We start from the raw sequence: 15,378 nt of genomic DNA on the forward strand, positions 1-15,378 counted from the left end.
CCAAGATTCATGGTATCCCTAGCCCTGGGTATTTCCTAGGTTTGCAGTATCAGGAATAAATTCGTTCTTTTGGAGTGGGTCTTATATCCAATTAGAAAGTAGATAGTTCCCTTTAAATTTCTTTGTTTCTACACCCACTCTAGGATATGAAATCACATATGAAAATTTGGAGCTAGAAGCTTCAGATTAAAGAAAATATTTGAAGTGTGTCATCCCTCACTCAATATAATGTTTTCTAGTTCCATCTAATTACGTAAAATTTTGTTTTGATTTTTCTTTGCAGTTGAATAGTATGACATAGTTTGTATATACCATATTTCCATTATTCATCTGTCAATTGAAAGACAGGTGGTTTACATTTCCTAGCTATTGTGAATAGAGCCACAATGAACACAGATGAGAAAGTGTGGACAAAATGTTTAGATCTTTGCACCTAAATCAATGAGTGGTATAGGTGGATCATATGGTCAGTTTAACTTTAAGGTTTTTTTTTAAACATTTCAGCTTGATTTCCAGAATGGCTCGACCAGTCTTCAACTCTAACAGTGAATGAGAGATTCATTTTCTCCCCATCCTTGCCAAAAAGTGTTGTAAGATGTTTTGCTGATTTTAGCCATTCTGGAGTAAGGTGGAAATCTCAAAGTTGTTTTGCTTTGCATTTTCATAATTTCTAGGGATAAGGAACACTTTCTTACCATTTTTTTCCTTTTGGGGGGAATTCTCTGTTCAAGTCCAAGATCCACTTATTTTAAAGATTTATATATCTATTTTATGTATGTGAGTATACTGTTGCTGTCTTCATCACACCAGAAAACAACACTGGATTGCACTTCAGATGGATGTGAGCCACCATGTGAACTCAGGACCTCTGGAAGAGCAGTCAGTGCTCTTAACTACTGAGCCATCTCTCCAGCCCCCAGGTCTACCTTTTAATGTGTCATTTGACTCTTTGAGTTTTTTAGTTCTTTATATAATCTGCACATTTATCCTCTCTCAGATGATCAGCTGACAAAGATGCTTTCCCATTCTATAATTTTTCCTCTTCAGTGGTTGATTTTTCAGTTAGCTGTGCAGAATATTTTTAGTATTATAAAGTCACACCAATCTTCATTCTTGGCCAGCTGTGGTACAGATATCCAGGGGCCCAGCACCATTTGTTGAAGATGCTATTATTCTATTTCAGATTTGCTTATTTGTTTGTTTGTTCACAAATTAGATGGCCGAAATGACATATACTCATTTTGGGGTGTTCAATTTTGTTTCACAGGTCTTCAAATCCTTTTCTTGCCAGTATCTCATTGTTTTTTATTCCTATGTCTCTGTAATATATTCTGAAATTGTAACCTCACCGGTATTGTTCTTTTGGCTTAGGTTTTTGAGGTTATTAGGGTTCTGTTGTGGTTCCATATTAATTTTAAGATAGTGTTTCTACTTCTGTTAAGAATGAGATTGGTAATTTAATAAAAACTGCATTGAATTTCTAAATGGAATTTGGTAAAATTGTCATTGTTACAATACTAATTCTATGAATCCCCATGCACTTTCTGACTTCTCGTTTTTCAGTGTGACTCTCTATCTCTTTCATCAGATGTTTAACATGTACATCATAACTTTTCTTCATCGTCTTAGTTATGTTTATTTCAAAATATTTTTAAGGCTAGTGTGAATGGAAATGTGTCCATGTTTTTTTTCTCTGTATGTTTGATATTGGTTTATAGAAAAGCTATTTAGAGCAAGTTAATTGCCATTTAGCTGAATAGCTTGATAATTTCTAGAAGGTTTCTGGTAGAATTTTTGAACTCTAATATATAGTGTCCGTTACCTTCAAATAGGGATATTTTGCTTCTTTTCCCATATTTATATCCCATTAATTTCCCTTCTCGAGCCTTATTGTTCTATTACATTGAGAGCCAAAAAGAAAAAAAAAAAGAAAAAAAGAAAAGAAAAGAAAAGAAATGGGGCCAGTAGACACCCCACTCTCATTCCTAATTAAAGAGGAATTTCTTCAAACTTTTCTCCATTTAGGATGATTTTTCCTGTGACTTTCTCATATATAGCTTTTATTATAATGATGTGAATTCCTTTAGCTCCAAAGTCTCTGGGACATTTCGTATAAAATTAGGTTGGTTTTGTCAAAAGCTTTTTCTGCATCTATTGAGACAAATGGATGAGTTTTGTCTTTAAGTCCATTTATGTGGATTATTATATTTATTGACTTCTGTACATTGAACCATCACTGCGTTGCAGGGATAAAGATAACTTAATAATGGTGGATGACCATACACATATAAACACAATATACAAATACATGTAATTATATATATATGTGTGTATGTGTGTGTGTGTGTGTGTGTGTTTGTATAGACATATGTGTGTGTGTATCTATTTGTGTGTATTCTCTTCATAAGTATATTGAGAACATTTTAGACTATTTTCTTCCAGGATATTGGCCTGTATGGATTCTTTGAATCCATCTGGCCTTAAACATTTTTTTTAACCAGAAAGGATTTTTATTACTATTTTAATTGCCTCATTTGTTTGGGTGACTAAGTTGTTGACTTCTTGGTTTAACTTTGATGATTTGGCTAAATCTAGAAATTCGTCCATTTGTTTTTGTTTATCCAGCTTAATGAAAAACAGGTTCTTAAAGTGTTGGCTTAAAATATTCTGAATTTTTCAGATCTGTTGTAGTCTTCCCCTGTTCAATTCTGATTACTTTCTACCATCTCTTCTTTTTTCCTTTTGGTCTCTTGGGTCAAAATCTATCAGTCTTATTTATTTTCTCTAAACAACAACAACAACAACAGCATCAACAACAACAACAACAAGACAACTCTGAAGATTTTTTTGATTCTTTGTATTCTTTTCTTTCTTTAAATTTTGCTCTGAGTTTTATTATTTCTCCTTGCCAACCAGGTTTGAAAATGTTTGTTCTTGTTTGTCCAAATTTCTGAGTTGCATCTAGGAGTCATTTCTTTGCGCTCTTGCTGATTTTTTTAATGTAGTAACTTATACCTATAAATTTCCCTTGCAGGACTGCTTTCAATATGTCCAAGGTTTTTGTTGTATGTGTTATTTTCGTTTTCATTTAGTTACAGAAAAAAAGTTACTTCTTTTTTGACTTCATTTATCCATTCATCATTCAGTGATGAATTGTTTCATCTCCATGTGTTTATATATTTACTTGAGGTATTTTTGCTATCAATTTTAACTTTGTTGCATTGTAGTCAGACAGGATACAAGAAGTAATTTCACTATTTTTAAATTTGTAAATATTTTTTAAGTCCCAGAAATTGGTCTATCCTAGAGAAAGTTCCCTGTGCTTCTGAGTTTAAGGTGTGTCCTTGGCATTTGTGTAGATTATTTTGTACATATCTACTATGCCAATTTGATATATGAAGTCAATTAACCCTTATGTTTCTCTGTTTAGGTTTTTGTCCAGATGACCTGACTCTTGAAAAAGTGAAGTATTAAAATCATTGACTATTAGTGAGTTGATATTAAGCTTTGTCTTTAAATATCATAGTACAATCTTTTATGAAATTCTGTGCACCAGAGTTTGATTCACATATGTTTAGGATATTAATATCTTCTCAGATAACCGTTCCCCTTATTAGAATGGAAGGTCACATATCATCTCTGGGTCACTTTAATTCAAAGTTAATTTAATTTTGTCAGATATTAATATAGTGACACCTATTTGCTTTGTGGCTACATTTGATTAAAGAATTTTTATTTCATCCATTCCTTTACTGTAAAATGGTGCCTTTTTATAAAGATCTGATATGTTACTCATAGATGTCAAATAGTTTATTTCTTGTCTCATTAAGTCAACTTCTGTTTTTTACTGGAAAACGATGCCAATATTTAAAGATATTAGTGTAATGTGTATGTTAATTATAGTCATTGTGTTGGTGAGCTTTCGTAGTGGTATTTGTGTTTTAGTGGTATGTTGTCTTTTAGTTATTATGACTGTGTTTCTTCTCATGGTCTCTTGGCTGTGCTCACGCCCCTGTTCACCTGACAATGTTGCTTCTATTTTCTTTAGGTTTAGTCTTTTTCGATATAGTATTTTAGACTGTTTCTACTGTGAAAAGTTTATCTTTGTCTTTTAACTATGGCCCCAAAATTTTCTGGATATACTAGTCACTGTTGGCCTTCATGTTCATTTATGAATTGGAATGCAATGTTCCAGGCTCTTCCGGTTTTCAAATGTGCCACTGAGAGATAAGTTCTTAATCTGATTTTTTTCTTAATCTAATATGTGTGTGTATGTGTGTGTGTGTGTGTGTCTGTGTGTGTGTGTATGTGTGTCTGTGCTTGTGTGTGCATGAGCCTGTATGTTTATGTTTTCCGTATTCTTTGCTTATTTGGTATAGGTTCTCTACTTTTTACACCTAATACTCTATCTACTCAATCTAGTCTAGTTTTAAGGGTTTTCCTTATGATTTCTGTATAAAGTGAGTACATGAACACTCCAAAGTTTGGTTGAGGGTAAGGTTTTTGTTATAGATTAGGGAGGGTACATCCAGAGGTAAAATATAGGGGACCAAAAGAAGACAGAAGGGAGAACCAAGAGAGCACATAGTAAAAATGGCTGGGTTTAAGGGAATGAGAAGTTGGAAAATAGAAGCCAATGAGCTGGAAAAGTTTAGGGTAGAAAAGTAGAGTGAGAGGAATTGAGAAGATACATAGGTAGTTGAAACTGAGGAAAGCTGGAGGACAACAAGCACTTTGGCACATCAGATAGCCATTTGTCAGGTGTTTCTTTTGAACCTGACCTTCTAGCCTTTTGTTGGTAACAAAAGGCAACATAGTCTCTTCTGTAACTGCTTCTTAGAAGAAATTAGGATGTAGCTGTCAGGGTCTAGGAAGGCTGGAATTCTAGTCAAAGGCTGGGGTGGGAGAAAGGATTCAGGCCAGTTGGAAATCTCATTAGAGGCTTATGGTTTACAACTTTCACCAAGCCCATAGTTCACTACTTCTGAAGGGCTTTCTGGATCTGGCACATTGCAGGCAATTTGGAGAGTGTAATATTGAGTGGATATTCTCCTGGGACATAAACCAGGGAGAGAAGGTAAAGTTAAGGAGCTAGGGGAAAATCTTTACCTTGGGTATACACTTCCAAGCCTCTGGTCCTAGTAGTTGCGAGGAGGGAAGGAGTTCCAAGACCAAGGGAAGGAGGGAAAGATCCCACCTTTAGGGATAAACAGTAGATGGGAAAGCTTAAGCTGCTGACTGCATTACTAATCTGGAGTCCATTTTACCTTTGACAGGTAGATCCTAGTTGAGAAACCCTGAAGCTTACATGAATTTCTTAAATTTACCAGTTTTAGCAATATTACCATTGTTTGTAATCTGTACTGAAAGAATTCCTGTAGAAAAGACAGTTAACAAGTGTCTATAAATAGCTGGAGTAGAGTCAGCCTTTCCTCTGTCCAGATGGCATTAAGAATTACTTTATTTTTATGGTTAGAAAACAACCAGAGATCATATAAATTTTTGAGCTTTTCTCATGGGCTTATACTCAAAGATGATTGAACATCCCACAAAGACTTGCTCAACTAGTTTGTAGCAGCTTTACTCATAATAGCCAGAAACTTGAAAGAACCTTGAAGTCCCTCAACTGACAGATAAAATGTGGTACATCTACAGAATGAAATACTCTTTAGCTATCAAAAGCAAAGACATCATGGATTTTACAGGCAAATGGATGGAATTTGAGAATATCATCCCAAATGAGGTAACCCAATACCAAAAGGACATGCGTGATATGTACTTACTTATAAGTGGATATTAGCCATAAAATACAGGTACCATGTTATACTCCACAGATCCAAAGAAGCTAAACAAGAAGGAAGGCCCAAGCAAAAAAGTTTGAATCTCACTTAGAAGCGTGTTTAAAATAGTCATAGGAGGCAGCAGTGGGGGTGGGGGTGGAAAAGGGAATGGGAGGAGGTATGGGGGGAGGTCAGGATCAGGTGTGGGCACAGGACAAAGCACCAAAAGGCCAGGAGAATGAATGGAAACCTGTAGCTGGTAGGGGGTCGGGTGGGGGCATCTCTATCTAGGACATGGCAAATATATGGGATAAGGAAGACTCAGAATGGGGGTACCTTAGCTTTGATGCCTACCAGTGGGGACAGGGAACCTGAAGAGGCCGCCCTCTGTGACCAGGAAGGAACCCCTAGTGGAGCAATAATGACAACAACCAAATTACAAAACTTTTGACCCAAAACTTGTCTTGTCAAAAAGGAATGCAAGGGTGAAGATGGAGCAGAGACTGACGGAATGGACAACCGATAGCCTGACCAGTTTGAGACCCTTGGGCAGACGCTAATTCCTGACACTATTACTGATACTCTGTTATTCTTGAGCCTAGCATCACTGTCCTCTGAGAGGCTTCATCCAGCAGATGCAGATACCTACAGACAACAGTAGACCGAGGTCAGGGACTGTTATGAAAGAGTGGGTGAAAGATTGAGGACCCTGAAGAGGATAAGAACTGCACAGGAAGACCAAGTGAATCAATTAACCTGGACAGCTCTCAGAGACTGAGTTACCAAGCAAAAGGTATACAGGGGCTGGACTGGGACAGCAGGCATGTAGGTAGCTTAGTCTGCATAACAACTGCACAGGGTGGGTGAGGGGCTGTCCTTAAAGCTGTAGCCAGACAGTGGAATCCATTCCCCAACTGGGCTGCCTTGTTTAGCCTCAGTGGGAGATGATGTGCCTAATCCTGAATAGACTTGATATTCCAGGCAGGGAGGAGGGGGAGCACCTGCTCAGAGGAGAAGCAGAAGGGGGAGGGGCAGTGTCTCTGTGTATGGGAATGAGGGAACAGCCTTTTGTAAATAAATAAATAAATAAATAAATAAATAAATAAATGAATAAATGAATAAATGAATAAATAAATAAACCATGTTTCTTTAAACAAAGTAATAGTAAAAAAAAAAAAAGAGAGAGAAAGAGAGACATGGAAACCTGTTTTGTGAGTTTACCTCTTGGAGTATAAAGTCTGCCTCTTCAGCAGGAGACCTAGTGTCTCTAGGAAAAGCAATTCATGGGTTTTACTTATGAAATGGACTGACCAGGCAGCTGCAGGGACTGGGGAAGGAGCTGTGTGTTTGCTGATGTTGAATTGATAAATACAGTTATTCTCCAAAGTCTACAGTGATCTGAGAAGGGTAAATTAAGACCAAGGAGTATAATCCAAATGGCTGCTCTGTCAACTAAAATAACAAGAAATTTGATACCTGTACCCTTACCCTAGGCTTCTTTTTTTTTTTTTTTTTTTTTTTTATGGAGCTGGGAACCGAACCCAGGGCCTTGCGCTTGCTAGGCAAGCGCTCTACCACTGAGCCAAATCCCCAACCCCCTAACCTAGGCTTCTTATGGTGGGTTTGATGGTCTGGGGAAAGAAATCATCAGTCTTTGGCTGCCACAGAAGGCAACATTAGCCTTCAGCTGTCAGATCCAGAAGACCCAAAATATAAGGAACTTGGAAAACTGATCTGTTTTGGGCAAGGCAGAGTAGAGCATTCAACCCAACAGTGTGAATAGTTTGGGCAAGGGGGTGATGGGTGAGGCACTGTGCAGTTCTTTGTCTAGCAGTCAGCTTTGACACATTTTGAGCAGGCTCCCAGTGGAATTCATTTGTGCTGTGTCTTCTTTGGAGGAATTTTTAGGGCCACTAAGAACTGGTATTTGTCTTTCACAGGAAGCTTTTTTATTAAATATTTTAAATGCCATATCCAGCAGCTCTCTGAGAGGTTTTGAGGGGCATACTCTATTAAGTATACCCAATTTTAAACAAACTTTACTTGTTTTTAGTTATTTACTTCAGGTATAAGTTTGGAAACATATACAGAATGGTAAATAAAGTTTGTCTTTACAATCATTCATAGTGTAACTGAAAGAATTATTGTGATTACATTAAAGAATTTGATCATCTATAAGGTGACTGATCATTAGCTTGCATGTCTTAATTAAACAGTTTACACGTTAATAGCTTTTTTAAGATTAGGATTTTACAGTTTTATCTCTGAGCCTCAAATATGAATTGAAAATAGAATTGAAGATCTTTTGGAATTAAATAAAAATTTCAACTGTAAGTACAGTCCATAGATAGATTAGAAACCTTATTTTTCTGATTCTTTTATACTGTATCTTTATAGGATATCACAGTTCTTTATATGACTCAGTTTTTCCAAATAGCTTAAGCTTAATATAAGGTTAGCAAAGACAAAGTGGTTAAACATATATCTTCAAGTCAGTTGCTACTCCCTGAGGAAACCTTGGGAATTTATAAACCTTATTTATCAAACATATATTGCTCCTTATTTAAAATTTCTAGAAGCCTGGTGTTGAATACACTTAGCAAAGACAAACATGGTTAGACATATACCTTTAAGTCAATTTCTGCTAACCTGAATAGACCTATATAACCCAAGGAATTTATAAACCTTTATTTATTAAACATAGGTTGCTCATTATGTAAGGGTCCACGATTATCCAAAGAATTATATTCTAGACTCAAATAGTATGCTAAAGCAAAGAAAATTTTATTCTTCAGAAGTTGAGCATGCTGTGGTCTCACATGACCAAGATGGAGATGCTCCAGTGAGCTCAAAGGCCTGATTTAAAACACATTAGGGGAATTCTGGGGAGGGGTAGGTGACCTCTATCTTAATCACTGACTTTATGTCTAGGGTATTCCAGAACCATTGCTAGGGCATGGGGCTACTTTTCCCCACCAGCGGGGACCGAGTTATTCGTGGGGGTCGAGAGGGACCCATACCTGCGGGAGAACGGGCGAGAAAGAGGAGTGAGACCAAGCAGTGTCCTAGTCAAGGTCTCTTTATTGAGAGGAATGTACAGCATTTAAAGCTCTGAAGCAGGAATTGAAGCTTAGAGCAGGGGGAGTACTGGTAAGTGCCCAAGGACATAAGGTGAATCATTAAACTGCAAGATATCCTCCTTAGACAAAGAGGCAACTGTCTTCAGGGGACATGTTCTTTCTTTGAGAAGGTCAAGCCCTTCTCAGGAATCTGCTCAGGGCAGGGCACTAGCTTTGCCTAGTCCTGCAGTCCGGTTCCCGACAGGTACTGAAAACAGTTGTTGAGGAAGTCTGGAAACTGCTGCTGACCCCCATTTTCTTTGCCTCAAGCCAGGAGGCAGGACAGCCTGGACTTGCCTAGTTCATGGAAACAGATTTAGGCCTAGTCTTCTGAACTGCCAATTTGAAGCCTGCCATGGAGTCAGCCTAGACTGTCTTAATTAGAAATGTGTTGTTCCTTACCTAAGTTATTTTTCTCTCAGGACAAAAATCATCATACAACAACCCATCTAATCCGATCTATCGTGAAGACATGCTGCTGCCTCCCTAGTCTAAAAATGACATACAACGATAAGCAGAGTGCTGAGTAAAACTGAGAAGTTTTATAGGTACTGTCTTATTTGGTTTATATCATGTGGTCATCTTAATCAAGATGGTGGTGAAATTACATGAAATGGACTCACTTTTTTTTTTCCAGAGCTGGGGACTGAACCCAGGGCCTTGTGCTTGCTAGGCAAGCGCTCTACCACTGAGCTAAATCCCCAAACCCAATGGACTCACTTTTAACCTTAGTAAAGATTGCTGCCAGCTACCTGATTCCGTTCATCCTGATGGGTCTCTCAGCCAAGATGGAGGCAAGTCAAATGGTTCCTATTTACTACTAGACGAATCAGCAAGCCCATCACCTCCCTCTTTAAAAACATCTATTTTCCTAAACAAGGGTTGAATCTAAGTTACATTTATAGTATGCTATTGTAAATTATGATTGCCCATGTATTGATTTTTTTTTACTATAATCTTTTGTTGCAAGTTTTAAGCTGACTTTTTGTTATAGATTTAACAGATTTTTTTTTTATTTTTTTTTTTTATTAACTTGAGTATTTCTTATATACATTTCGAGTGTTATTCCCTTTCCCGGTTTCCGGGCAAACATCCCCCTCCCCCCTCCCCTTCCTTATGGGTGTTCCCCTCCCAACCCTCCCCCCATTGCCGCCCTCCCCCCATAGACTAGTTCACTGTGGGTTCAGTCTTAGCAGGACCCAGGGCTTCCCCTTCCACTGGTGCTCTTACTAGGATATTCATTGCTACCTATGGGGTCAGAGTCCAGGGTCAGTCCATGTATAGTCTTTAGGTAGTGGCTTAGTCCCTGGAAGCTCTGGTTGCTTGGCATTGTTGTACTTTTGGGGTCTTGAGCCCCTTCAAGCTCTTCCAGTTCTTTCTCTGATTCCTTCAATAGGGGACCTATTCTCAGTTCAGTGGTTTGCTGCTGGCATTCGCCTCTATATTTGCTGTATTCTGGCTGTGTCTCTCAGGAGCGATCTACATCCGGCTCCTGTCGGTCTGCACTTCTTTGCTTCATCCATCTTGTCTAATTGGGTGGCTGTATATGTATGGGCCACATGTGGGGCAGGCTCTGAATGGGTGTTCCTTCAGTCTCTGTTTTAATCTTTGCCTCTCCCTTCCCTGCCAAGGGTATTCTTTTTCCTCATTTAAAGAAGGAGTGAAGCATTCACATTTTGATCATCCGTCTTGAGTTTCGTTTGTTCTAGGGATCTAGGGTAATTTAACAGATTTTTAAACCATGCACAATGATCTTACAAATCCTGAGATAAAGAGAGTTTTAAAATTTTTTATTGGACATTTTATGTATTTACATTTCAAATGTTATCCTCTTTACACCTCTTCCATCCCCTTCCCCCTGCTTCTATGAAGATGCTCCCACTCCCACCCACTCATTCCCACCTCAATACCCTGGCATTCCCATACACTGTGGAAATGAGCCTTCACAGGACCAAGGGCTTCTCCTATTTTAAACAATAACCTTAAATTTTTTTTGAGAGGAGAGTGAACAAAGCATACAGATCAGAGATTTTTTCAATTTAATTTTACTTTTTTACTTATTCACTTCACATCCCACTTACTGCCCCCTCCTGTTCCCACAATCCTCCCCCATTCCCTTCTCCTCTGAATGGGTCCAGGCCTTCTGGGTATCCCTCTCTCTCTCCTGGCACATCAAGTCTCTGCAAGTCTAGGAGCTTCCTCTCCCACTGAGACCAGACAAGGTAGCTCAGCTAGAGCATATCCCACATACAAGGAACAGCTTTTGGGATAGCCCCCACTCCAGTTATTCAGAACCCACATGAAGACCAAGCTACACATCTACTACATATGTGTGGGGGGCCTGGGTCCAGCCTATGAATATTCTTTAGTTGAGGATTCAGTTTCTGAGAGCCTCAAGGGTCCAGATTAGTTGGCTCTTTTAGTCTTTCTGTGGAGGTCCCTCTATAAGGAGATTTTTAAGAATATAAAGTAGAAAAATCTTAGAGAAGAGATATTGGGATCATTTACTTGTACAGTGGCAGAAGTTGGTATAATCTGTGAGAATTTGAGAATCAAGTGTGCCATTCATTGATTGAGCTGCACTGAATCATTAAGACATCGATGCTTTAATGAAATCTCTGAGTCCTAGGAGGAAAAGAGGTTAGAGAAGGAAGAAAATGGAACTCTGCCACAGCTTGAGTTCCAATAAGGGAGGCCAAGAGTTGCAAAACAGGAACTCTACCCATGGCAGGATTCCAATATTGTAGAAGACTAGGAGGGCCTAAAGATGCTGCAGGTCTTAAACAGCACGGTCTATGGGGAGGAGAGGAAGCTGCAGAAGGGAGCAGAGAAACAGAGTGTGTCCTGGGGACAAGAAGGTGTGTGTCCTGGTGACAAGAATGTTAATCCAGGCACAAGCAGACTGAGAGACTTGTAAGAAACAAATGTCTCAAATCAGAGAGAGGCTTCCCTTTCCAAATGATGGTGGCCCAGTAGGGGGATCCTCCCAGTAAAGTTAGTTGTTTTTGTTTGTTTGTTTGTTTGTTTTGTCTAATAGCAACAAAGCATGAAGCTCTGTGATGTCAGTAGTAGATAATGAGAGAGCATGTAGAGTGAGAGAAAGCATCTTTCCATATGACAGTTGCCCAGGAAGCTATAGCAAGCATCAGTAGCCAGACCTGTTTAGAAATGCTCAGAATCCCAGTGGAGAAGCATAGGAGTGGAGGGAGGAAGGGGCTGAAAATGCAGACTCTACAATTTGGAGTCAAATACGATGGGTAGCAGAAGTCAACAGAAACAAATAATCCATCTGTACTTTAGGAGAGTCAAATCAGCAGCTGGTTCAGTTAGGAGAGGCTGAGTACCTTGAAAGGGTCTACTTTCAACCTACCCCAAAGCTTTGGCACCAGATTACTAAGCGAGACTATGACCACTTCAAGGTATGGCTTAGGAATAGATTTTTTACTGTGAATATGAGGAAGATTATAGCCAGGGGCATCTAGAAGAGTGTAGAACAGAGAAAGTAGCAGATTGAACATGGCCAGCAGACTGGACTAGGCTATGCAAGGGAGGGATAGAGACGGAGGGAAGGAGGGAGAGAGGAGAGAGAGAGAGAGAGAGAGAGAGACAGAGAGACAGAGACAGAGACAGAGACAGAGACAGAGACAGAGACAGAGAGATACAGAGCGAGCAAGAGAGGAAAATGGCAGGATTATAAGGGAATGACAAGTTAGAAGCTTTAGGTTAGCAGCGGGTTGGGTAAAAACAGCTGAGAAGACCACAGGTAGATGTGAAACTGAGCAACCCTGAAGGCCAGCATGCATTATGGCGTGGTAAACACCACAGATAGTCATTTGTTTAGAATTTCTTTTGAACCTGACAATTTCCAGTTGGGTCACTGGGTTTTTCCAATTTTGTTATCATTTAAGTCTGATTCCTTTTCAGTGTTTTCTATCTCGCATTGAATCCAGTTTCAAGTTATGGGTTGCCTTCATCATTTCAATCAGCCTTATGTTTATGAATTTATCTCACTTTGTTTTTTTTCTGAAAGAGGCAAAAAGCATGAATTTATTCTCTGTGAGTTCTTTCTTCTGAATTTTATTGGTCAGTTTCTCTATTTTATCTATAAATTCATTGAATGGCTTGATGAAGTTTATGATCATTCTTTTAATTTCTTTGTCCAGGGGTTTATTTAGCTAATTTCTACCACAGACATTTCTACAGCACTCATAGGTTTTGAAGGGAGGTACTGGCTTGGTATTTCACATTCTTTGTAGTTTTGCAGTGAAATCTGAGCATGTAGGCTTCTTTTGCTAGTTCTAAGAAGGATGTGAAAGAGTAAATTGGGGTAGAAGAGAAAAAGTGAGGGAAGGTTAGGCCTAGATGTTGGAAATTAGTTCTATATTGAAGTGGACAGAAGGTACTGGGCTAATATGCAGGATGTGCATCCTGGTCAAAGCCTGGAGTTTGGAAGTAGATAAGCCTGGGTGGAGAGTTAACATACACTATGTGCTTGGAGTGATATGGTAAGGAGAAGGGAAGATTTGGGTTTTAGCAGAAGTCTAGCGACTGTTTGTAGTACAGACAGGTGGCTGTGGACAGGAGATGTATCTGATGGCTTAGAAGAGTAGGCATAAGAGAGGATCAAGAAGGCCAGAATCTGGAAAATAATTTGCAGGGATGTGGTATTAGATTACACATTTAAGTATATTTTTGTTTTATTTGTGTGTAATTGCTTGGATAATTCACCAAATACTATCTCTACTTCCAGCCATGCTGTTTCTTTTTTTAAAAAATATTATTTATGTATTTATGTATGTATTTATATATGTATGTATGTATGTATGTATGTATGTATGTATGTATTTACTTATTTAACTGTTTGCATCCCAAATACTGTCCATGACCTGTCCTTCCCCCACTAAGTCCCTTTCTCCATACTGTCTCCCCTTCTCCTCTGAGAGGGTGGGACCCCCTTCCCGGGTATCAACATACCCTGGCACATCAAATCTCTGACAGATTAGGTATAACCTTCCTAATTGAGGCTAGGGCAGGTAGCCATAAACATGGAGCTGCTTGTCTGAGAGAGATGTGCCTAGGAGCCTCATTCCAGCCTGTGTATGTTCTTTTTAAATTGGATATTTTTATTTATTTACATTTCAAATGTTATCCCCTTTCCGGGTTTCCCACCCATAAACCCCCTATACCATCTCGCTCCCCCTTCTTCTATGAGAGTGTTCACCCATCCATCCACCTACCCCTTCCTGCCTGCCTCACTGACATTGCTCTACACTGGGGATAGAGCCTTGGCAGGACCAAGGTCTTCTATCATTGGTGCCAAACAAGGCCATCCTCTGCTACATATGCAGCTGGAACCATGAGTCTGGCCATGTGTAATCGTTGGATGGTGATTTAATCCCTGGGAGCTCTGGTTGATTGGTATTGCTGATCTTATGGAGTTTCAAGCCCCTTCAGCTCCTCCAATTGTTTCTCTAACTCCTTCAATGGGGACCCTGTTCTCAGTTCAGTAGTTTGCTGTGAGCATCCGCCTCTGTATTTGTCAGGCTCTGGCAGAGCCTCTCAGCTATATCAGGCTCCTGCCAGCATGCACTTCTTGGCTTCATTAATATTGTCTAGTTTTGGTGGCTGTATGTATATGGGCTGGATCTCCAGGTAGGGCACTCTTTAGATGGCCTTTCCTTCAGTCTCTGCTCCAAACTTTGTAATTGTATTTCCTCCTATGATTAGTTTTTTTTGTTCCTTCTAAGAAGGACTGAAGCATCTGCACTCTGGTTGTCCTTCTTGTGCTTCAGGTGGTCTGTGGATTGTATTCTGGGTAATCTGAGATTTTGGGCTAATATCCACTTATCAGAGGGCATAACATGTATGGTCTTTTGTGACTGGGTTACCTCACTCAGGATGATATTCTGTAGTTCCACCCATTTGCCTAATCACTTTTTCTTCTATTAGTTTGAGTATATCTGATTTTATGTGGAGGTCCTTGATTCAACTGGACTTGAGCTTTGTACAGGGTGATAAGAATGGATTTATTTCCTTTTCCTCTTCTGGAGACAGTGCTTAGAGGCACTCAGGATGGTCCGGCGTTTGACAAACAGTCGTAGGCTTTCCTACAATACAGCCTCTAACAAAACTTGGCTGTCTCGAACCCCTGGCAACAGGATTGTTTACCTTTACACCAAGAAGGTTGGGAAAGCACCTAAATCTGCCTGTGGCGTATGCCCAGGCAGACTGCGAGGGGTTCGTGTTGTGAGACCCAAAGTCCTTATGAGATTGTCTAAGACAAAGAAGCACGTCAGCAGGGCCTATGGATCCATGTGTGCCAAGTGTGTCCGTGACAGGATCAAGTGGGCTTTCCTTATTGAGGAGCAGAAAATCATTGTGAAAGTGTTGAAGGCACAAGCACAAAGTCAGAAAGCAAAATAAATGTGCAACTTTTTTAAGTAATAAAAATCAAGACTTGGTCTACAAAAAAAAAAAAA

At 39.3% G+C, this 15,378-nt stretch overlaps 1 protein-coding gene across 1 annotated transcript; it reads left to right on the forward strand.

Annotated features, from left to right (window-relative positions):
- The first annotated feature begins 14,953 nt into the window (after positions 1-14,953).
- Rpl34l1 (ribosomal protein L34 like 1) lies at positions 14,954-15,378 on the forward strand. The gene is given in 1 exon segment (NM_001408840.1): positions 14,954-15,378. A coding segment is annotated over 1 exon segment (351 nt). The 5' UTR covers positions 14,954-14,971; the 3' UTR covers positions 15,323-15,378.

This window comes from Rattus norvegicus, chromosome X (assembly GCF_021556685.1).
Source record: "Rattus norvegicus strain SHRSP/BbbUtx chromosome X, alternate assembly SHRSP_T2T, whole genome shotgun sequence".
In the NCBI taxonomy this organism is placed as follows: Eukaryota; Metazoa; Chordata; class Mammalia; order Rodentia; family Muridae; genus Rattus; species Rattus norvegicus.